The 23486-nt window shown below is 40.9% G+C and overlaps 1 protein-coding gene across 3 annotated transcripts in view; it reads right to left on the bottom strand.

Moving 5' to 3' along the window:
* ARHGEF10 (Rho guanine nucleotide exchange factor 10) overlaps nucleotides 1–23486 on the bottom strand; it is a 126618-nt gene that overhangs the window by 79557 nt on the left and 23575 nt on the right. For 2 of the 3 annotated variants that reach the window (XM_072142330.1, XM_072142329.1), the window contains exons 2-10: nucleotides 21772–21862; nucleotides 19454–19603; nucleotides 18506–18802; nucleotides 17573–17633; nucleotides 15304–15383; nucleotides 13547–13603; nucleotides 12521–12690; nucleotides 2695–2811; nucleotides 2474–2588 (exon numbers count right to left, since the gene is read on the bottom strand). In XM_072142330.1, coding sequence (XP_071998431.1) covers nucleotides 2474–2588; nucleotides 2695–2811; nucleotides 12521–12690; nucleotides 13547–13603; nucleotides 15304–15383; nucleotides 17573–17633; nucleotides 18506–18802; nucleotides 19454–19603; nucleotides 21772–21826 — 1102 coding nt within the window. In that variant the 5' untranslated portion in view covers nucleotides 21827–21862. The remainder of the gene's footprint in view (nucleotides 1–2473; nucleotides 2589–2694; nucleotides 2812–12520; nucleotides 12691–13546; nucleotides 13604–15303; nucleotides 15384–17572; nucleotides 17634–18505; nucleotides 18803–19453; nucleotides 19604–21771; nucleotides 21863–23486) is intronic. The other variant, XM_072142331.1, reaches the window with a different exon arrangement.

Genomic DNA, 23486 nt, shown 5'->3' on the forward strand with positions numbered 1-23486 from the left:
TTCCCTTGCACTGTAGCAGGGGCCTCCTCTCTGGGGGTGATGGCTCTGGGCAATAGTTTGTTCCCCATCTTACTCCCTGCTCATTACCTAGAGCTGCACATGTGCAGTTCCCTTACACATGTTGAAATGAGGAGGCGGGGCTGGTACTTGTGGGCGGAGCTTCTGATCACAGCTGAGGGAGTAGCTGTAGATAGATGCAGGCACCAGAGGATCCTCTTGTATGGGGTGTAATAAGGCTCATCAGCGAGCAGAGGGACATGACAGCAGGCTCAGAGCAAGGAGTGTCTATAACAGACCGGTCAGAGGCTCCTTGCTGAGAGCAGCTGCCTGACAGGAATCCTCTGCGCATGATCGACCTGCAGAGGAAAATAAGAGGACGGACATAGCAGCCAGCAGGTGGAGCCATTCACAAGTAAAAGATTAACTGCACAGTAAGGGAGAATAATTTTTAATAAATGCTTATAGCAAAATGAGTTATCTGAACTCCTTCAAGTTAAATGAAAATGTACAATATGGTGGCATAACCCCTTTATATAATTTTTTGCCCAGCCCGGGATTTGAACCCACAACCTCCATACTCCACCTACCATAGAGATTCAGGACAAAGCCTCTATCCACCAGGCCAGTGGTGGCGAACCCATGGCATCTCCACTGCCGTCTCTATATAAATCATTGGAACACTGGCCAGCCAAGAAATACTGCCACTCGCAAAGAGGCTCTGTGATCTCTCTCACTGAAGGCTACATCTGTGCTCACTAGTGCTGCCTTAGACACAGGTCACTGCTGCTCTGCCCCTCCACTCCCTCCCCCTCCTTTACTGCAGCCCAGGAACACGAGGAGAGGCGTAACTGACGAAGTATACAGCATCAGCGCCCAGTACAGATGAGTGCCGGAGGAGGGCAGGATCTGCTCTGTGTGTATCTCACAGGCAGCAGTCAGGTGGCTTTGGGACACTAAACAACTATAGGTCCTTATTGTTTAGTGTCCCAAATTGCCCTGTATGACAGATATCCATGGCCACATATATACTGCCCTTGGCCTGGATCTTTTGTTGCTTTGCTATGCTCCCAGTGACCCTGGGGTGCACTACACTGCCCTCACTGACAGCATGGCACAGGTGCCCAGTGCTCTGGACCAGACCATGGGAGATATATACACAGTGAGGGGGGGGGATATGAAGATGTGGAGGGTGGATGCACTGAATGGCAAAGTTACATGGAACCAGGCAGGTGAATTTTCGATCAAATCTTGATAAAGATATAGTGTGAATCGAAACGTCGCGTTTTGTATGCCTGTATGATACGTAAATAAAGCCTTTTGGAATTTAAACCTCTGGGTGCTGTGTCTTCGATAGTGTCTAACCTATGTCAACCTTAAGTTGGCTTACTCAATTGATGGTGTCCACCTTATGTTGCTGTAGATTTGATTTTCTGGCAGAAAAGAGAAACTCAATTTATTAGAAGGTGAGCACCTCTAAATGCCAGAGGGGACATGAGAAACCTGAGATTTCTCTGCGACTACAACACATGGAAACCTCTGAACTATACTGTTGAAAAGGACATAAGCAGAAGGGGTCCATCCACTGTGTAGCAGCCTTGCCAGGGTTATAGAAGTTTATAGTATATAAGACTGGAAAAGGCGCAAGTCCATCAAGTCCAAACTTTAAGAATTAAATAAATGTTTTATCCCCATAACCCGTGATATTTTATGTCTCCAGAAAGGTATCCAGGCTTCTCTTGAACATGTACATAGAGTCCGCCATAACAACCTCCTGCGGCAGAGAGTTCCACAGTCTCACTGCTCTTACAGTAAAGAATCCCAGTTTATGGTGATGGCAGAACCGCCTCTCCTCTAGGCGTAGAGGATGCCCCCTTGTCCTGGTCACTGGTCTAGGCAAAAAGATCTTTGGAGAGATCCTTGTACTCCGCCCTCAGAACTGAATAACCCCAAATTTTGTAATCTGTCCTTGGAGTCTAGTCCCCCCCCATTCCCCTAATAACCTTGGTTACTCTCCTCTGCACCCATTCCATTTCCTTTCTATGCCTTTTTATACACTGGTGCCCAAAACTGTACACAATATTCCGTGTGTGGTCTGACCAGGGATTTGTATAAGGGCAAAACTATGTATCTATTCCTCTCTTGATACATCCAATGATTTTATTTGCTTCAGTAGCAGATGCCTGATTCTGGTCACTAAAATCAAGTTTACCATCCACTGATACCCCCAAGTCTTGGACTTTTTTAGTTGTATATAGCAACCAAACAGAGCTCAGCTTTTATTTTCCTACAGCTGTTTATAAAATTAAAGCTGAGCTCTGATTGGTTTCCATGGGCAATTAGATCAGTTTTACCTCAAACAAACACTTCTAATAAATATCCCCCTTAGTTTATCATTTTCTGATACATTTTCAACAATCCCAAAAGGCACACAAAGATCAGACATTGGAAATAAAATTCAGTGAATTGACTGTACCATGCAAAACAAATGATTTAGTCCTGATGTAGGAGCGCCCCTTCTTCACAGCTGCTTTTGTTTTCTCCAGCCCATCTTTGGTGCCATCCTTTGCAGCCTTCACCAGTCTCTGCACCTAAATGCCACAGCACAATCCAGGTAAGTAAAGTTGAACACAAGAGATCTTGTAAGACATACTGTTCATGCACTCAATGAGGAGCTAGAAACTTGGGCTACATCACCTTAAGTTCATGTTTTTGTTTTAACTGTTGGATTTCTACTCCTCCCACTTTGTTTGCCACCAAATCTTTCATTTTTCTCTCGTAGTGCTGTTTTATACGTGTTAGGTCCTGAGAAAGCTATATGGAAAAATATAGTATAATCTTTGTGAATAAAAATGTAATATAAAGTAGCTGTTTGAACAATTAGCTGTTCTATCCAAAAAGTCAGAATGATTGTCCGAGTTCACAGTTCAATGATTTCAGAGTTGCAGCAAATTAAGTGTGATGTGTATCCCAACATAGATGTAGGTGCAGGAATCCATAATACTGGGATGTAGGTGTAGACACTATGCTTACATCTGGCATCAGGTGGTCCAGTCATTATCCCCAGCACCTTGTTTTCTAAAATAAGTGAGGAACCCATGCTCAGGAACCCGAGCAAAGAGATTTGACTTGTTTATACCATACACCAGAACATGAAGATCAAAATCTTCCTCCTCTCTACAAGGTGGCTTGAAAGCAAAGCTTTGTCCAAGCCTTGAGCAGATGTACTATAGATTTATATATACACACATTAAGATTTAAAAAGGGTATTCCCACAAAGATAAGTTTCTTAAATGTACTCAGGATAACAATATAACATATTCTCTAATTCACTGTTATTAACAAAAATACAGCATTTTACAGATATAATTCCAACCTGTCTCTATTAGTCCTGCTGTGCACAATTTCAGATGCCACTGGTTCCCGACCCTGGATCTTCTGAATTTAGGGTCAGCAGCCATCTTGTTTTTCTGTCTAAGTGGAGCAGAGATATTCTCTCCGCCTATAGCCCCTCCCCCCACATTCCAGGACAGAGCTCACACTGATACACAGACACTGGGGCACATTTACTTACCCGGCCCATTCGCGATCCAGCGGCGCGTTCTCTGCACAGGATTCGGGTCCGGCTGGGATTTAAGATGGTAGTTCCTCCGCCGTCCACCAGGTGGCGCTGCAGCGCCGAAAATAATCTTAACGCCCCGGAATGCACCATCCCATAGAAGGTGAAGGTGAGCGCTCCCCAAGCGACACATTTTCGGTTTTTAAATGCGGCGGTTTTTCCGAATACGTCGGGTTTTCGTTCGGCCACGCCCCCCCGATTTCTGTCGCGCGCATGCCGGCCCCGATGCGCCACAATCCGATCGCGTGCGCCAAAAACCCGGGGCAATTCATGTACAAGCGGCGCAAATCGGAAATATTCGGGTAACACGTCGGGAAAACGCGAATCGGGCCCTTAGTAAATGACCCCCACTGAGTTCCAGCAGCGTGAGGAGTGTAAAGCTAGATACAGATAAGTTCTTTAAGGAAGGCACAGCAGATCTAGCGTGTTGTGGAATAACAGAGATGTAGGAGAGCTAACTGTGTCATCTCTTTTTCTATGTGTCAGATACTAGTACAATGTTCAGAGGCTAAATGAAAGTGTATATAAACCCTGATTAAAAGTGATAATATAACAACATTTTCAGCTCACAGGACTAGATGGATCAGAATGTGTCTGTTTAGAGAGGCCCCGCCCACACCCTGGTATTTTGCACTGACCGTCACTGAGTGATAGGAGCTAAAACAGTAATAAAATTTAGAACAATTGTAAAGTAAGGGGGTTTAAAATTATCTTTATTGTGTTAACGTCCCTAGGGGATTGAAATATGAACATTTTCTTTCATGGGAAAACCCCTTTAAGACAGTCAAGAGTATTTTTCAGTTTTGGCAAAATTTTATTTGATTAAAAGAAATGCACTCTAATAGAAGAACATCATTCTTCCAGCTACAATGTTTTCCTTTGCTGCAGATAGAACACTGTTGCTAATGAAAAAATAAATCTCTATGAACAGTATTATCACTCAAGAGGTGTACAGGAATTAACTGCAACATTCCTGAACAAATACATCATTCTTTGGCCTAAAGAGGCATACTCCGCTCAGCAATCTTATCATAAGACAATGCTTATGCAGCATACTGTATTTCTCTGAAAATAAGACAAAGGGGCTCATTTACTAAGAGTCGCGCTGCTCACTTTTGTCGGACTGAACGTCTATTTTGTGGATTGCACGGCTTGGATGGGTATTTAACAGGTGTCTGCACTGGGATTTTGGCGCACGCGATCGTTTTTGTGGCGCCAAAATCCCAGTGAACTCCTGTAGGAATGTAAGTAAGTGTGCCACAGAGTCTTGTATTACATTTTGCTCCTAAATAGGCACTAGGCATTATTTTCAGGGGATGTCTTATTTTCCATAAAACAAGAATTCACAGTTATTGTTAAACAAGAAATCAACTTCTATGACAGCCTTAAAAACGCTCCAAACTCAGAATTCTACCTCCATGTCACAACCTCTTACAGCATCTAAAAGATCTACGAATACTAGCATATGGAGTTGGGGAAGCTGCTACAACGACTGCCGCTAGGTCTTATTTTCAAGGGATGCCTCATATTTCTAAGCTTGAATAAAGTTGTACTAGGTCTTATTTTTGGGGATGTCCTATTTTAGGGGCAACAGGGTAGTAGCTTTAATAAAATCTATTACCACCATAGTGTAAATGAACCAGCCAGCTCCCCATTCACATGCAAACAGAACATATAGCCATGTAGGTGAAGTTTCCTGCAACATAAGCATGCCTTACTTATGAAAATATGGGTCTTTTTGCTGCACCCAGGGTACACATGTGAGGTCTGGTGCACCATTTCCTGACCAGTCTAACAGGGGCAGTAAGGCAACTCACCCATAGAGTGAAGATTTCTCTGCATTGAGGCCATAGATTTTACAAAAAATACATACGGTACTTATGCTTTATCAGCAAGGCCATTTTTATGTTGACGTGGTAGAACCCCTGTGACATGATTCCTGAATCCCTTCTTCCAAAATGATATATTACTCTGCACAGCTTTGTGATTCATATGTTGCTACTTGCAAATTGTACTATTGTATTTGCATGGTGGTAGACTCCCTTCAGCCTTGTGTGCTTGGGACCAGCTGAACAGTTAAGAAAAACTGAAGCAATTTTGAACTGTAAGAATTTTCAATTAATCTCAAAAACCAAAACTATAACTGCAGGGACCCTTGAACAAAAATGCTTCTACAAAAATTCTCCCTCCATTTCAACTACTGCAGGCCCCAAGATAGCAAGAACTTTGTGATAAAATTATACTTCTGACTGAGGTAGGTGAGACTACATTGGAGGGATCAGATCAATTGACACAGGTCACATCCTTCTATTATAATAACCTATGTTGCACAACATAAGCCAAAAACATGCTAATGCGCTTCTTTAAAGAACATCTACCACCACATTTAGGGGTGATAGACTGTCACCAATGGAATGCTTGTTACCTCAGGGATTAAGTGGGCACGTCTGCTACACCAAATAAACGGCTTTATAACAATATGTAAATGAACCAGAGGCACTCAGGCCTCCGCTAGCCGAGCACCTTCTGGCTCCACCCGAAGACAATATATGCACGCCCCCTCATTGATATTCCCCCACATTGGCCAGTCGCAAGCACTAATCTTGCACATGCACATGAGCAACACACCACGCGCAGCCAGCAGGACAGAAGTGTGGCTGCGCAAGAAGTCTACAGCACTTGTGGACTGCCGACATGGGGCAATATTAATGAGGGGTGTGCATATTTTATCTGCAGAAGGAACCAAGAGGCGATTGGCTAGTGGAACATATTTTTATAAAGTCGTTTATTTGGTGTAGTAGACAGGTCAGAACGTGCCAGAAGGGCTTCCACTTAAACCTGAAGGTAACCAGCATTCCTTTGGTGACAGCATTCCGTTCCCATAAAAATGGCACTAGCAGCTGCTTACTAAAGTAAGAAGCTCCCAGTGCTACAACAGATGTAGCAGTGTTACACTGCTAGCTTTATTGGAACCCTCCGATAAAGATAGCAGACAGTGTCGCGCTGTACAAAAGAAACGTCGAACCACACCCTGGAAGCGGTCGGGCATGAGGGGGCGGGACTAGAGGCGGCGACTGCCACCACCGGCCTATGGAGTTGGAGGAGTGGTCCGGGGGAGAAGCAGTGCCCCGGACCCCCCCCCCCCTCATGAATACACCTAACCGCTTAGAGTGTGGTCAGGCATTTTGTATTGTACAGAGCAGCAGTGTCTGCTAGCGTTAATGGAGGTTTCCCATAAAGCTAGCAGTGTAACACTGCTGCATCTGTTGTAGCACTAGGAGCTGCTTACTTTAGTAAGCCTTTTTTATGGGTGACAGGTCCTCTTTAACCCCTTAAGGACGCAGCCTGTTTGCAGGTTAAGGCTCAGTCCCATTTTTTAGATTCTGACCTGCGTCTCTTTATATGGTTATAACTTTTGAACACTGTTACTTATCAAAGCGATTCTGAGATAGTGTTTTCCCCACATGTTGTACTTCATTTTAGTGGTAAATTTTGGCTGATAAGTTTTGCGTTTATTTACAAAAAAAAAGAAAAAAAATGATGAATTTTTAGAAAAATTTGCCATTTTCGAAATTCAAAATCACCGCGTTTTCAGGCAGATCGATTTACCACCTAAATAACTTGCAGAATAACATTTCCCATTTGTCTACTTTACATTTTCATAATTTTTGAAATTTTTGGATAATTTATTTTTACGTCACGCGGCTTACAAATCGAATAGCGATTTTCCGTATTTTCAGAATTGACTATTTTGGGGATAAATACTGTTTGAAATCAAATTTTACATATTTAGCAACAAAAACCCCCTATATAACCAACCCATTTTCAAATCTGCACCCCTCAAACTATCAGAAACAGCATTTACGAAGATTGTTAACCCCTTGAGATCTTCATAGTAATTGAATCAAAATGGCGGTGAAATTTAGAATTGTCAAATTTTGTCGGTTATACGTTCATTTAGCCCTAAAATTTACACATTTCCAAAAGATAAAAAGAGAAAACTCACCATAAAATGTGTTCTACAAATTCTCCTGAGTGCAGCGACCCCCCACATGTGGACATTACTTGTGTTATGGGGGCACAGCGAGGCGCAGAAGGGAAGGAGCACCCTGCAGCTGCCAGGATTTTAGTTTTCTCATTGGCCCCTTTTGAAGGCTATAAAATTTTTGCTTTTCCGTTATTTGGGCCATGTGACGGCATTTTTTTTGCGGGATGAGATGCTTTTTCCGTTGTTACCATTTTGAAAATTTAGGAACTTTTTTTGAGGTCATGAGTAGAAAAGCATCAATTCTGTACTGGATTTTTTACTTTTTTTTTTTTTCGTGTTCACCGTATAGCCTAAAAATCATGTTATCTTTATTCTATGGGTCGATACGATTATGGGGATACCAGACATGAATATTTTTTCTTATGTTTTACTAAATTTGCCAAATAAAACCCTAATGTGGGGAAAAATCTATCATTTTTGCATCGCCGTCTTCCAAGTGGCATAACATTGTTACGTTTTTGGCTACAGAGCTGGTTGATGGCTTGTTTTTTGCGGGACATGTTGTTCTTTGCAAAGGTATCATTCTGGAGTACATATGTTTTGTTGATCACTTTTTATTGCATTTTTAGTGGGATATAATAGGTAAAAATCATAATTTTTGGCGGGTTTTTAACGTTTTTTTTTTTACGGCGTTCATCATATGGGTTCAATAGTTATTTAGTTTTATTCTATGGATTGTTACGGACGCGGTGATACTATATATGTGAGGTTTGTGTTATGATTTAGACTTTTTTGAGTGTTATATGTCTCTTTATATGTTTTGGGGCTTATGGGCATTTTTAGTGATTTATAAAGTAATTTTTTATTGAAAAACATTTTTTTTTAAATTTTTTTACATGATCCACCATGGAATATGAACAAGCAATCATCTGATTGCTTGTTCTTGATAATACTCTGCAATACTAATGTATTGCAGGGTATTATCAGTGCCAGCCTATGCAGATGCATAGGCTGACACTTTGCCTTTAGAGATGACGTCACAGACGCCATCTTAAAGGTAAACCCTCCAGGCTTCTCTGGGGTCCCGATCGGACCCCAGAGGTGCCAAAACAACGATCGCCCCCCCCCCGAAAACGGTGCGGGGGGGCCGATCGTGGGGTAAAGACCCCCAGAAGGCATGTTAAATGCCGCGGTCGCGTTGACCGCGGCATTTAACGGGTTAAACACCCGCGATCGGAGCCCACTCCGACCGCGGGTGTTAGCCAGGGATGTCAACGGAAGATTACCGTTGAAATCCCGCGGCTAACGATGCCGGTTCGGCTGCTATACAGCGCTGAACCGGCATCGTCTCTGCGCAGTAGCTGTACTGCGCTGAGCGCTATTCGCGGTAGTACAGCTGAGCGCAGTACAGCTACGCTGAACTGCGCAGTACAGCTACGGCGCAGAGCGCTAAGGGGTTAAGGATACTCACCTGTAAAAATACAAATGGTAGCGATGCAGAGTTAAGCACATGCTAGAGAAATGGACAAAAACCCTGCAAGATAGTCGCGGCAAACATTTCACATGCCTACACTTCTCCTTGTGTAGCGACTTATCCATGGTGGGCATCCTTCGATTGGATTCTTAGTATGTCTTATAGACGATTTTATGGACTTTTTTTTACATTACCGTATTGGTTGTGATACAAGAAGAATAAGCTGTATTGCAATATATCCGCTACTGAATGTATGTCATATTAACAGATGTTTGCCTGTTAGTATTACATCACATGTCGGTAAGGGGTTAAACTTCTCCAGAACAGTATTACGGACCTGTCTGGTGTGTTCCTTGGTCTTCATGATGTTCTCTGTGAGACTATCAGGGTGCGGTCACACGTTGCAGTTAAAACTGCATTGCAATCAGCTTTAAGGTGGTTTTAGGTGCAGTTTTTTCAATTTAGCAGGTGAACTGAACGGGTGAATTTGATTTTGAGGGTGCTGTCACACGTCGCGTTTACTGCATGCGTTTAAAAACGCATTGCTACAGCTGAAGGGATATTTCCCTAATTAAACAGCTGTTAACGCTTGCGTTTACAAAACGCATGCGTTAACATCGCGGTTAACGCATGCGTTAACAATGCGTTAACAACCGCATGCGTTAACCGCGATGTTAACGCATGCGTTAACGCTTGCGTTTTGTAAACGCAAGCGTTAACAGCTGTTTAATTAGGGAAATACCCCTTCAGCTGTAGCAATGCGTTTTTAAACGCATGCAGTAAACGCGACGTGTGACCGCACCCTGAAGGGGAAACCTGTTCCACAAATGTCATTCACCCATTCAGTTCATGTCTTTCACCTGTTAAATTGACAAAACTGCACCTAAAACCTCCTCAAAGCTGATTGCGATGCAGTTTTAACTGCAACGTGTGACCGCACCCTCACAGAGCAGTTGTATTTATACGGAGACTTGATTACACACAGGTGGATTATATATATCATCAGTCATTTAGGACAACATTGGATCGTTCAGAGATCCTCACAGAACTTCTGAGTGAGTTTTCTGCAGTGAAAGTAAAGGGGACAAATAATATTGCACGCCCCACTTTCCAGATTATTATTTTTTACAAAAGTTTAGCATATTCAATAAATTTCCCCCCACTTCACAATTGAACCCCACTTGTTGTTGATTCTTCACCAAATAATTAAAATTTTATATCTTTATGTTTGAAGCCTGAAATGCAGCAAAAAGTAGGAAAGTCCTACTTATAGGAACCCTATCAGCTGGTATATGAAGAAACATCCTTTACTATGGCATACATTCAGTAGTTGATATAGACTGCTTGGACAGAAGCACAGGCCCAAGGCTTTTAGAGGGCCCATGGCCACCCACACCACCCACCACATGTAGTGATCCTGCAGATGCATTAGATCTGATGCCAGCTGTCAGCGATGTGCCAATTCTTAAATCATCAATAAGGCTGAAATCGTGAAGAGTTTACTGAATATATACCTGGCATACACATTTTTATCTATGTATACAGCCTTAATGTACTGATAAGACTACTGCTGAATATGATATTGTACATAAATACAGATATCCCAGCTATTGCTATGGAGTGCACAGGGTAGCACATAGTATATGGAGAGCCAATCTCTACAGAAATCTGACAGATGAATCACTTGCTGCTCCTTCCATTGCTTATGCAGTGATGTAATGTTGTAAAGATACATTACATAAATAAGTGCATGTTATGGAAGCTTAGAAGGAAACAGTAAGAAATATATTCTTCTGAACAGCGATCCGGAGATTTGTGAAGAGATTTCTAGAGTTATGTACTATGTAATGTAGTAAAGAGCTCCTGGGTGGTGAGTTTACAATCCTAATGATTGAAATCCATTACAATAGCACAGCGTGTTGGCTGCTATTATGCTGAAGGAAAGAAAATAGAAATTTTGAGTGCATTATCCCATAACTGAGCGTATTATTAAAATAATACAGCTAACAAAACAGCAGCAAAAAACGAATAGAAGTCAGTGAGTGTTCTGGTGAAATGCAATGTGCCTGCCTTGTACGAGGATATGATTAAAGGTCTGCCCAGAACTGACTGATCATCATATAAGACATACAGGAAGAGAGGCATCACGACAGGGCACGACAGGCTCACAGAGTCCGTTTGAGGTTGGACAATTTTTTCCCGCATAGTAAAACATTAGTCTTGGGATTTATGAGGAGTATTTCTCACAGAGAAAGGTTACCAAACCATTACTATACTGGAGGTTATCTGTAGTGTTATGTAGACTATTGCATGATTGGACATATCACAGACACGATCTGCTGCCATCATCGTGCCTCCCACAAAGTGGATAATGCATAGTATAGTGCTATTATAGAATATGAGATTTTCAAGAGATCGTATGCACATCGCAGATCTTTCCCACATGAAAGTGACAAGCAGGTCAGATTTTTTCATCCACAGCATATGGATTTTCTAATATTCTGGGGAATTATTAGATTTAATACTTAGGACAATTACACAAGATAGGTCATAATTATGCGATGGGTGTCCCAGAGGTGGGACCCGCATCTACCCCGTAAACGGGGTCTGTACAACCCTTTACCAAAAGGCTGAATGCCGAGATTCCAATGTATGTGCAGCTACTCATCATTGAAGTCTGTGTCAAAAATAGATGAATGTTTACACTATGCCATTGTCTGTCCACCATAGACCTGAATAGTCTCCTTGGATGTGCAGCAAACTGTCCCTATCGTGTGAAGGTGGTTTACAAACCCTCATTCTCTAGATAGGCATGAGTCCCAGAGGCCCTGTGGATATGTCATTAATAGTAAAGAGGACAATACCCCTTTCAGACAAACATAACTTTTAATATTTGGAACTGAAATCCAGAAGGATTCTATACCGAAAGGTCAAACTATCTTCACAAAGTCTCCCCCTTGCGCTATCAAATGCAATTTCTATTTCTCTGCCTGTACATGCTTTACACAGAAGTGAGTGCAGTTGTACAGTCGCAAAGCTCAAGGGGAACATAAAATGCCGGCAGAGGTCACATGCACATAAATATGATGGAGACCTTTCACAGTATGGAGAATGGGTTGGTATAGGAGATGAGTGTGCAGGCGTCTGGCACTAGTACAAGAGTTATTAGGACCTCTAATTCTAAAGAAAACATGCAGCGGTGCTAGCTACCTGAACAGCATTACAATGCTTAGCAGACAGTGGAGGGTCAATGTGACCTCCAGTGGTAACATTGGTGTAGCACAAACCTTTGTGTATATAAAGCTACAAATATGGGATTCTTCTCTTTTCTACCAATGGACACTTCTTTAGTAATTTGCATTGGATATCTACAGATATGACTAATGTTAAAGTCAGTGAGCGGTAAGAAACATCACAGTGTGTAGTAAACAGGATGACTTACATGTCTCTTGCTGCCTCCTCTGAGAAAGGAGTTTGGGACGCCATGCTTTGCCTCAGAGTCACTCTGCTCATCGTAGCTTTCAAATTCACTTGAACTCCAACCATAATCCACAGAGCTGTTTCCTGCCTCTTCTCCATTTTCCACATCATCATAAATCATCTCCTCAGGATCTAAAACACAATGTATTTGTTTTTGGATAACAGAAGACGATTGATTCTCATGTTTAAGTATTTTCATTGATCAGGGGTCAATCAAAAGGAGTAATCAAAAGCAAGAAAAATTCTGAATGTGGTAATTTAACAATTCATATTAACCCCTCTCCTCTGAAGTCCTTTTCTGTTTTTATCTTTTGGGTTTTTTTCAACATCCCACTTTCCAAGATCCATTCCTTTACTTATTTTCTTGGAAAATAAATAAGCTAAAATATACAAGTGTTATCGCTGGGCTTATAGAGATAGGCTGAGAACTTACCCTGTTCATGGGTTAATACCTTGAATATTTTGTACTAGCATGATGGCATTAGAAGAAAAGAAAGTGGTATAGAGTAATTGTTAAATCTTGTGTGAAATGTTACGTCTGCTGGAAAACATTTCCTACACCAGGAGGGATATGGGGTAGTTTTGAGCCAAAATCTGTGACTTTATGAATTTTTGCACATCACAAATCAGGCTTAAATAGATCTGAATTCTAGTGATAAGTTAGGAGTATTGTAGGATAATTGACAAAATTGAAAAGTGGCAAGTGTATGGAATAGTCACAAAACTGCACATTTTACAGAAGTTAGTATCTGCATAAAAATTTCCCCCTAAAATACGCAGAAACATTCAGCCAAGCACTGCTGCCCTGCGACACAGCTGATTGGAGTTGGGGTGTCTAGTGATATCAAAATAAAAGTCTGAAAACCATGTTGATAAATACTGAAATATATAGACACTCAGTTTATGGATTTACAGTTGTAAAAAAATTAAAAAATAAAAGTTAAGTTTGTTTTTTTTGTCGCTTAAAAGATTGGAGTATGATACATACCTGTAGCTGAATCAGAGTTCTCCCTTGGAACATCATCATAAATTACTTCATCTGGGTCTAGGAGGGACATGAAGCAAAATATAAATACACAGAATAAGCTACCGAACATATTTTATTAAGGAAAAAGTTCTAACTTGGACACTACAATTGTGTATCAAATCCTAACCGTCCACATTTACCAAACAATGCAATATGAAATGTGAAACAAATTTAAAGGGAACTTGTTCTGATTTGAACGCAGTAAAATCTGTCAGGAAGATGGTATAAAGCAGGAGGAGTGGACTAGACTGATCCATAGCTATGTGGGAAAAGATTTAGTAAAATTAGTATTTATTTTGTAGCATCACCACTTTTTCTATGCTGAAAGCTCAGGGACACTGCCCTATCATATCGGTGTGTATGCGGAGGTAGCTGTCAATCACTGATAAGACCATCTCCATCGCTTCATGGCATAGATAAAGTAGGAATGAAAGTGAATAAAAGACAAGTGAATCTTTTATCACAGAACTATATAAATCAATCTTCTGAACTCCTCCTGCTCTATAACATGCTGCATGCTGATCACAATAGGGTGCATTTACTAAGGGTCGTGCGCCAGTTTCCTGTCGGACTTTGCACGTTCTTGTTAGTGCAGACTTCTTGCACATTTAAGAATAGTCTCTGAGAATTAGTTTCTATATTTAACATTTCTTGTCCTCTATTGCATTTTTGTGATCATTTTTCGGATATGTTAATAAATTTTTTAGCATTTTTAAAAACATTTCATCAGGTATTTTTGGGGTTTTTTTATATCTTTCTCAGTAGAGTATGCATTGCTGTCTGGCTTTATAAATGCATAGGTAGATATTTGTGAGGTGTTTATAGGTTATAATCCCTTTTAGACATGTAGCTGTTAAAGGATGTAGAGAATAATGAAGCTGATAGCTTCTGAAGAAGAAGGGATGAGAAAGTGATAATTAAGGTACAGAAGGCATCAGGGAGACCACAGGGAAATGCTACATCAACAAAATAAATTAAAAATAACATAGCAACATATGCAGCCCAGAAAAAAGGAGGTTCAGCCACAGAATATGCTAAGGATATTTTCAGTAGAGAGAATATGTGCATTAAAAAAGGAGCCATAGAAGATAAGGAAATTTTCACCAACATGAAAAAGAACCAGAACCACTCATCTAGATAAGATACAATGATCCACCACTATACTAAATTAGTAAAGGATCTCAGAGCAATCAATTTGTGTAAACCCCCCAACCACTTCACTAGCACCTTGGACTAGTAGGTGGCAAGTTCACCAAGTTCTTCCTGTGTGGATTTGCACCTACATTTGAGACTTGAAGTTGCACTTCATAATTTTTCTAGCACATCTAGAGTCACAATGGAGTAAGCCGACTCAAGTGTAAGTGGAGTGGGTTGAAAAAAGTTGCTAAATTGTCACACATCGGCAGATGCAACAATTGTGTGACATTTGGAAGACAAAAACTGATGTAACTGCAGTAATATATCCTTCTCATTGACATTTTGGAGTTTTCATTTCCCTTGTCAATCAGTGCTATCAGCTTTGATAGTGATTTTACAAAAATTTACTAAAACTCTATTTCACTGTTGTAATAGGCATACATTAACTGAACGAGTCTGATCCAAGACAAGAAGCAACAGGACAAGATGATGTTATGATGTAAAGAGAGAAGGAATTGTAGAGAGCAAGTTAAGATGAATAAATATGTGTTGAAAGAGTTAAGATAAGTCTTTGTATTTACTCTCCATCCATTCTGTATTTGCGGGATCGGACACCCACTTTGCCAGCACGTCCTCTTCTTTTATGGCTTGGAAATCTTCACTGCAATGAGGAAGTGATACTACAATACGGACACATTCTCAAGGTTTACGGACATGACAATACTGAAAATGCATAATGCTTTAGCAAAATGATATACATGATGAGAAAAGCATATAGAAAACACCTACAGAACATATTTAAGAAAAGACGCTGTGAATATAATCCAAGTTACTCCAAGACTGATACCATTTTATTCTCCTCAAAGTGACTCAATTGGTGAACGGCAGCTGAATGTGAACTAGAAGGTTTCCCAATGGCATGTAGTGTCTTTAGTACAGCTAGTATACAGAACTAGAGCAGCTGAGCACAAAGGTTTAGAGAAGTCACAATTCTACCTATACGGGTAGGTTTCTCTAGTTGAACTTCACATGTTCCTGACATCAAAGTAATGTGATGCTTAGCCCCACACAATTGCTTTAAAGGAAATCTAGCATCAAATCAAGCATTATAAACCAGGGACACAGACACATAGATTTGTTATTCACTATCTCCTGCCTTCTAAAATAAACTTTTAAATGTATCCCAATGAGCCTGAAGGGTTCTTGTGGGTGTAAACAGAGCCCCCCAATGCTGTAAGCGTCACAGGCTGTAACACGGTTTAACCCTCTCCCCTGCACCTTCAGCACTTGTGACGGAGCAGAAAGTGAGAAAAGGGTGAGACAGTGTAACAGCCTGTAATGCCAAATCACTGTGGTTAGGGTAGCTCCTAGGGCTCATTAGCATAAGTTTACATACACGATATAAAAAGACACACATGCATTTTTTTTCTCACTACCTAACATGAAATCAGAAGAAACCTCTTGTTTTAGGTCAATTAGATTCACCAAAATTATTTATATTTTCCACATGCCAGAATAGAGAGAGTAAGAAAGAATTATATTCAGCAAAGTCCAAATTTTTAAAACACCAAGATTTCTCTGCCTTTAAACTATTTGGGACAACCAATATGATGATGTCATGTCCGTTTTTTTTTTTTTTTTTTTTTAACTTTGTTCGTGCTGCAGAATTGTGGTGCACATCATTTATAAATGTTCCACAGACTCTGGCCAAGCACTAACAAGTCCCTTTGGGTGCACATTTTTTCTGTCTTGTGGGACACAGTGCAGCCACAACATAAAATTGGCGCAGAGGGCCTTTCACAGATTTGTGTGTGAAGCTGCAATAGAAATATCATAAAGTGTGTGCAAATTCTTGTTGGAGTCCTTGTATTTATTACTTGTTGAAATGTATCTACCCCGTATATACTCGAGTATAAGCCGACCCGAGTATAAGCCGAGACCCCTAATTTTTACCATCAAAACCTAGGAAAAACTATTGACTCGAGTATAAGCCGAGGTAGGGAAATGCATTGGTCACAGACCCCCCCAGTATGTAGCCAGCCTGCCCCCTGTAGTATACAGCACAGCCCAGCCTGCCCCAGTAGTATACAGCTTGCCCCCAGTAGTATACAGCCTGCCCAGCTTTAAAAAAAAAAATAATAAAAACTTATATACTCACCCTCCGGTGGCCCCGATGTCCGCGCGGGTCCTCTTCTGGCTTCCGCGCCCGTCTTCTTGCTTCTCTAACTTCGTGCTGGGCGCCGCCATTTGTTCTCCCGCGGACGGCGCCTAGTATGACGCGCCGCTGCTGACGTCATACTAGGCGCCGCCTGGAAGAAAAACATGGCGGCGCCCGGCGCGAAGTTAGAGAAGCAAGAAGATGGGCGCGGAAGCCAGAAGAGGACCCGCGCGGACATCGGGGGAGCAGCGCTCCGGGGCCACCGGAGGGTGAGTATATAAGTTTATTATTTTTTAAATAATTTTTAAGTATATATATATTAAGTATTGACTTGTTTATAAGCCGAGGGGACGTTTTTCAGCACATTTTTGGTGCTGAAAAACTCTGCTTATACACGAGTATATACGGTAATCTTTTGCTGCAGAAAGTAATAAGAATGTACTCAAAAATTCTCTCTCTTATTATTCAGGCATTTGGAAAATTTTGGTGATCCTAATTGACACAAAATGGGAAAGGTTTATTCTAATTACATGTCAGATAATGAGAAAAACATGCAAATGTATCTTTTTATATAGTGTATGTAAACTTCTTGCTTCAATACTATTATTTCCTTTTGTTACATTTTTTAATGTACAGTGTACATGACAGTATATCGGACATAAAAGCTACATATTGTATCATGTGATGCTTACCATATATGATTGTTTTCGGGCACAAGCTGCAAGTGAGGGTTGGATACCTCCTCTTGAACTCCTAAAAATGTTGATTGGAACATCTCTTATTATCTAGGTAACCATTTAGAAATATAAATATTCATAGAAGAAGAGGATGATGAGGTCTGGCAGACAAATACAGAGTGACTACAGCAATAGACCTCCAATACAAACAATGTATCTACTTCTGTACAACTTCTATAAAGGACCTTAAATTTAAGTCTATGCAAACAATAAAAAAGGTTTATAACCATTCACTTTTCTCACAGTGGACTCAAAGCAGAGAAAAGCGCACCTTAAAAAGAACATGGCGCACACACATCATACAATGATCTATTACCTTAGGCATGGCTATGGTCACATAGAAAATAACATTAAAATGTGCAGCAGTTTTTACTATAAAGATTAAGAATCGATGAAACAGTGTAGCTCAGTTCGGCAGTTCTTTATGGGAAACCATGAGATTCAGCTTTATTTTAGAGACAGGTTGGACCCGCATCTATCAGATCTTTATGGGGTATCCTATGATACAATCCCCTATGAATCCACATGAATTACCACAGACAATTACCACAGTGTTATTGACTGGGTACAGACTTCTCTGTAATCGGGGCATGTAGTTATCCTTTTGTTTTAGGCCAAAAGCACACGAAACGGTGCTCGCAATACACCAAAAAATGATGCAAGGACTTTTCCTCTGCTGGCTGTACTTCAGTGCTGGTTGAGCATACAGGATGTGTTTGCATCATATATTGGTCTAATGCATGGACTCCACTTTTGTACAACTGACATACGGTCCTGTTTCCATGACTGCACATGTGTATTCAGCTTTAGATATCACTAGAGGTCTCACCACTGAAACCACACAAATTACAACTTCTTAAATGTCAAATGTGGTAAAATGAAAATTACCATGTTCATCAACAGATATGTTGCGGATAATAACAGGTGTGGAGTATGCTGGCAAAAGCAAGGGCAAGTTAGATGGGACAGCATATCCACATGGCACCGGAACAGAATAACCACTTGGCACCTTCGGACTAGAGCTTTCTTCCCCGGGTGGAGGCTCTTGCACAGTAGACTCTCCCTCTTGAAATGGAGTTATATCAATCACAGAGTAAGGGTTCACTTTTTTGGGTGCTGCAGTCACTTCAGCTTGTGCTGGAGAATCTTGCGGTATGGCTTCACAATCGTCTTCAAATACATGATCTAATTTAATGGAAACCATTAATTTGATATGTTTATTATTTTGCAAAAAAAAAAAAAAAAAATCGAGCAAACAAAAGGTTTCAAATGTGTTTGCATTTAATGGAAACATTAGACGTAAATTGTCCTTGATATATCCAAGCCTTTCCCTTTCTAGAGTTTACAATCCCATAATAATCTACAGGACCATGGGGAGTCTTTACTTTCCCACTTATGCCCTGTAAACATCTTTCATGACATCCAATATCCTGTCACATGGTCAATCTTGTCATTGTTCACATTTGGCTAAGGTTTTGGGGTTATTATAAAAACAAGCATATACAACATAGGATTCTGCCAATTTATAATTGTTTATACTATGTCTTTACAATCCTCCGATATAATAAAAAGCCCTAAAACATAAACCTCAGTTTACATTGTAGCCTATATTCAAAGGGGCAGGGCTTTGGTATTTCTGCGCTGATAAAGCCCTGGTTATAGACAAATTCATGAATGTTTAAAATGACAGACACCAGAGGTACCATTGAGGTTTAATCATTCGCATTTACATGCTGGACTCCAAAATCTGTAATTGAGGTTCCCCATGCAGCCTCTTCCATGTATATGAATACAATCTACCTGGTAGAATACAAATAATAAAACAAACAAACATACCTGGGGGATCGGGAAGTTCAAGCCTCATGTCTATCAAGTCCCCCTCGGCCATCTGAAGAGGCTGCCTATCAGCTTCTGGAGCATCATCACCGCTGTCAAAATCAAATTTCTCTCCATCATCGTTGTCCTCTTCATCAGCATCTTCAAAGACTAAATTCCAAAAAGTAACAGGAATTTTTACTAGCGGATTAATGAGAAGAAAAATGCAGAATGAATTGTATCAAACTGTAGCCCTCACTGATAGCAGAGAAGCTCATGAGCTCTTTCATCATAAAACATAAAACACATACGGTATTGATAATTAGGATTTACCAGGCAAAGAATTTCACTAGCACAAAGTTACTCAACTAGTGTTAGTAAAACGATGCAAGACCGCACAATGTTGGTCATTTACTAAGGGCCCGATTTGCGGTTTCCCGACGAGTTACCCGAATATTTCCGATTTGCGCCGATTTTCCCTGTATTGCCCTGGGTTTTTGGTGCACACGATCGGATTGTGGCGTATCGGCGCCGGCATGCACGCGACGGAAATCGGGGGGGCATGGCCGAACGAAAACCCGAAGGATTTGGTGAAACCACCGAATTTAAAAAAAAAAAAAAAAAAAAAAGTGTTGCGGGACACGCGCTTACCTTCACCCTCGATGGCTCGGTGAACTCCAGTTTGTTCCGATGCTCTTCAGCGCGGCAGCGACACCTGGTGGACGTCGGAGGAACTGCCTTAGTGAATCCCGGATGGACCCGAACCCACCGCAGAGAACGCGCCGCTGGATCGCGAATGGGCTGGGTAAGTAAATCTGCCCCAAAGTGTCTTTAAAGCACATCTGCCATCATTTTCTCGGCGAAACACTGTCCTATAGAGCACCCTTGTTACCTACAGGGGATGTCTGAGACTTCTTTAACTTTCTATGGGGCCTCCTGCAGAGCCAGAAAATAAGGTTATAAAAATATACAAATGAGCCGGATGCGCTCGGGGTCGCGTCAGCCGAGTGCCTCCTGGCTCCTCCCATACCGAATTTATGCACACCCCCCCCCCCACTTCATTGTTATGCATCCCTCCCTCACATGGCTATGAAGAAGGTCCTTGAACTATTTGAACTATTATGTCTTTTTAATTTTACTTTTTAACTTACCATATATACTTATGCATAAGCCGACCCACGTATAACCGTGGCACCTAATTTTACCACCAAAAACACCCCAGTATAAAGCCAGCCAGCCCCCTGTAATATAGCTAGCCAGCCAGCCCGGTGTCATTTATAGGCAGCCAGCCCCGCAATTTTTATTGCGAAACAATCACATTGATGTGTGCTGCATTATACCTTTATGTAGAAAAGAAAAGGCATACTGAATGTTACTTGGCTCAGCAAATCCTGAGAATCAGCAATATCCTGAGAAAGGATTTGGAGAAGGTGTTCACTGGGAGTAGAAATCTTAAGAAGATAAGTAAATCCTTGAGATAAAACACTTCTTACAATATGTATGTAGGAATAATAGACAAAGATGTAACTGGTGGGAGGGCATGTGTAAAGGAAGCATGTCCGTTTTCTGAATCTAACGATTGTAGAACAGAAGTGCTGTGCATCTATGATGGCTGCCATTATAAATAATCTCTCCTTTTCATGAAGGTCTCAGAGAGTGTCAAGCCCCAGTGACAAGGGAGGCTTTGATGGGAACAATTCACATTCTGTCTTCAGCTCTTTCCAGAACACTGCCCCCTCATATCACCCATGCTCCAGCTATTTCCCCTTGTAACATTGCAAAGAAAGAGAATTACTAATAGACAATGAGCCACCAGGCCGCGGCCGACTACCCACAGGATGACAAGTATTCTTACTGGACCTAGAAACCTTAGAAAATAGAGGGAAATGCATGTATACATATATGTACTCTATTTATCACAATACATGTACAGACTACCTGCCAGTATCTGTAAGGAAGAATACTGCGGTCAGTGTCTACCAACTAGAGAATGCTGCTAACCACACATGTATCTACCTCACCGAGCATTGTCCTGTTAGATTGTTGTATAAACTGTCTTTGTTATTGTGACTGGTGTCATTTTGTACCGGAATTCTTTTCCTTATGTAATGTAATGTGGTCATGTTAACCTGTATTGTGCTGTATCGCTGTATGTCCTGTAACTATGTTTGTATGCAACTAAGGAACTAGCAACACATTTTCTAACTGTGTGTAACAATTGCCAGAACACTATGTACAAAAGAATTTCCCCCCAGGGAATCAATAAAGTACGATCATATTGTATCGTATTGCCTAGACTGGGCAGAAGAGCTGACATGTATTTCTATTGGCTGTATTACCTTCAGGTGGTGGAGGAGGGAACTCCTCTAAATCCATGTTTTCCAGACTTCCCATCCTCCCAGTCTTTTTTTCTCAGCATAAAATGCCATTCTGTATACAACACAAAATATGCATTGGTTACAAATCCAATATAGAAATACTTTATCTTTACCTAGGTGATACATTATCTGGATTGATCACTCAATGACTCGAACTAGGAAAAATAATTACATTAACCATAGGAACCTTTAGACAGAGTCACAGAATAATTCAATAATAATAAATTATTATTATTATTATTATTAAAATACGACATTACAGAGTAAAACCATAGTCAAATATAACAATAGGAATGAAGAACCTGCTTGCAAGAGCTTACAGTCTATGAGGGTGAACTTGATCTAATACTGCATCTTCCAATTATAGAATGCCTATAATAATAATAATAATCTTTATTAGTATTTACCACCATTGTGTTCCTCGGCGCTGTACAGATCATGGGGTACATATACAAATATATAACAAGACATTACAGACTAATAACATAATCAGATTAAACAATTGGAGTGTGGGCCCTGCTCGCCAGAGCTTACAATCTATGAGGGTGAAAGTGACGTGTACGATGGTCCAGTCGTTCATTGGGGGATAAAACATATAGATAAAGGATTCTGAATGGACCAGTCACCAGAAGCTATCTATATGCCTCCTTAGAGCCAATATAAATCCAAACTGTTGTGCCCCCATGACAACAAAGGAAGGCTGCCAGTGCCACACGTGCCATCATAAGGAAAAAGTTTTACTGCCATTTGTACATCCTTAGTCCCCTCTACCAGCAACAGATCATATTGCTTTATATCAGGGTTACATCATAAAAAGGAATTCTTCAATATATAACATTACATGTTTTGCTATTAAGTCTGACATATGCCAAAGAGAGCCTGGTACCTGATCCTCGGGGATATACGCATGGAGCTTTCTGACACTAGTGCTTTCCTGGCTTAAAAAAGTTGAGAAACTCTGTTGTAGAACAAGTCTGGACTTTCCATCCTGCGCTGTTCCTATCTTGTTAGACAGGTAGAACAGAATGCAACACTATAGAGAGAGAGAACCTCTATTGCTATGACCACTGTCATTATAAGATTTGGGATACAGAATACTGAACCTCATTGACAGGAGAGAGAAGAAACCAATCAGGAATGTGAGTAACAACTGTTTCCATGAGAAATATGTGCAGATGTCAACTAGAAGGTACAATAAAAGCATAAAGAGAAATGTTTATACAAGCCTAAAAAATCTGTCTCCTTTACAGGGTTTACACAACGCAGTTGCATTTTGTTTTAAAACGGTTTTCAGAAGAAAAATATGTTCGGTGAAATAGTTGTGAGCATGGCATAGGAAAATAAATGGGTGATTCCCTCCATTACAGATCCTCCGCCAAGTGGATTTCAATGTGGTGCAGGCTGCCAGCTGAGCATTTACTGCATGGCAAGCAGGTCCAGGACATTTGTAAGTCAGAGAGAATGGATTGCATGCTGAAAGAGAGTAGAGTCTGCTTATACACAACTTTCCCTTTAAGACTTATGGACTTGTGATTTTACAGCCAAGGGACATGGACAGGGTCAGCTCAAGAACAGTGAGGAATAGGAGGAGAACAATTTTGCTCTCTCCTACAACAACACAGTCACCATGAAGTAGCTTGTTAAATGTGCTTTTTATGGCTTAAAGGACATTTACC

This window comes from Engystomops pustulosus, chromosome 3 (assembly GCF_040894005.1).
Source record: "Engystomops pustulosus chromosome 3, aEngPut4.maternal, whole genome shotgun sequence".
NCBI classification, from domain to species: domain Eukaryota; kingdom Metazoa; phylum Chordata; class Amphibia; order Anura; family Leptodactylidae; genus Engystomops; species Engystomops pustulosus.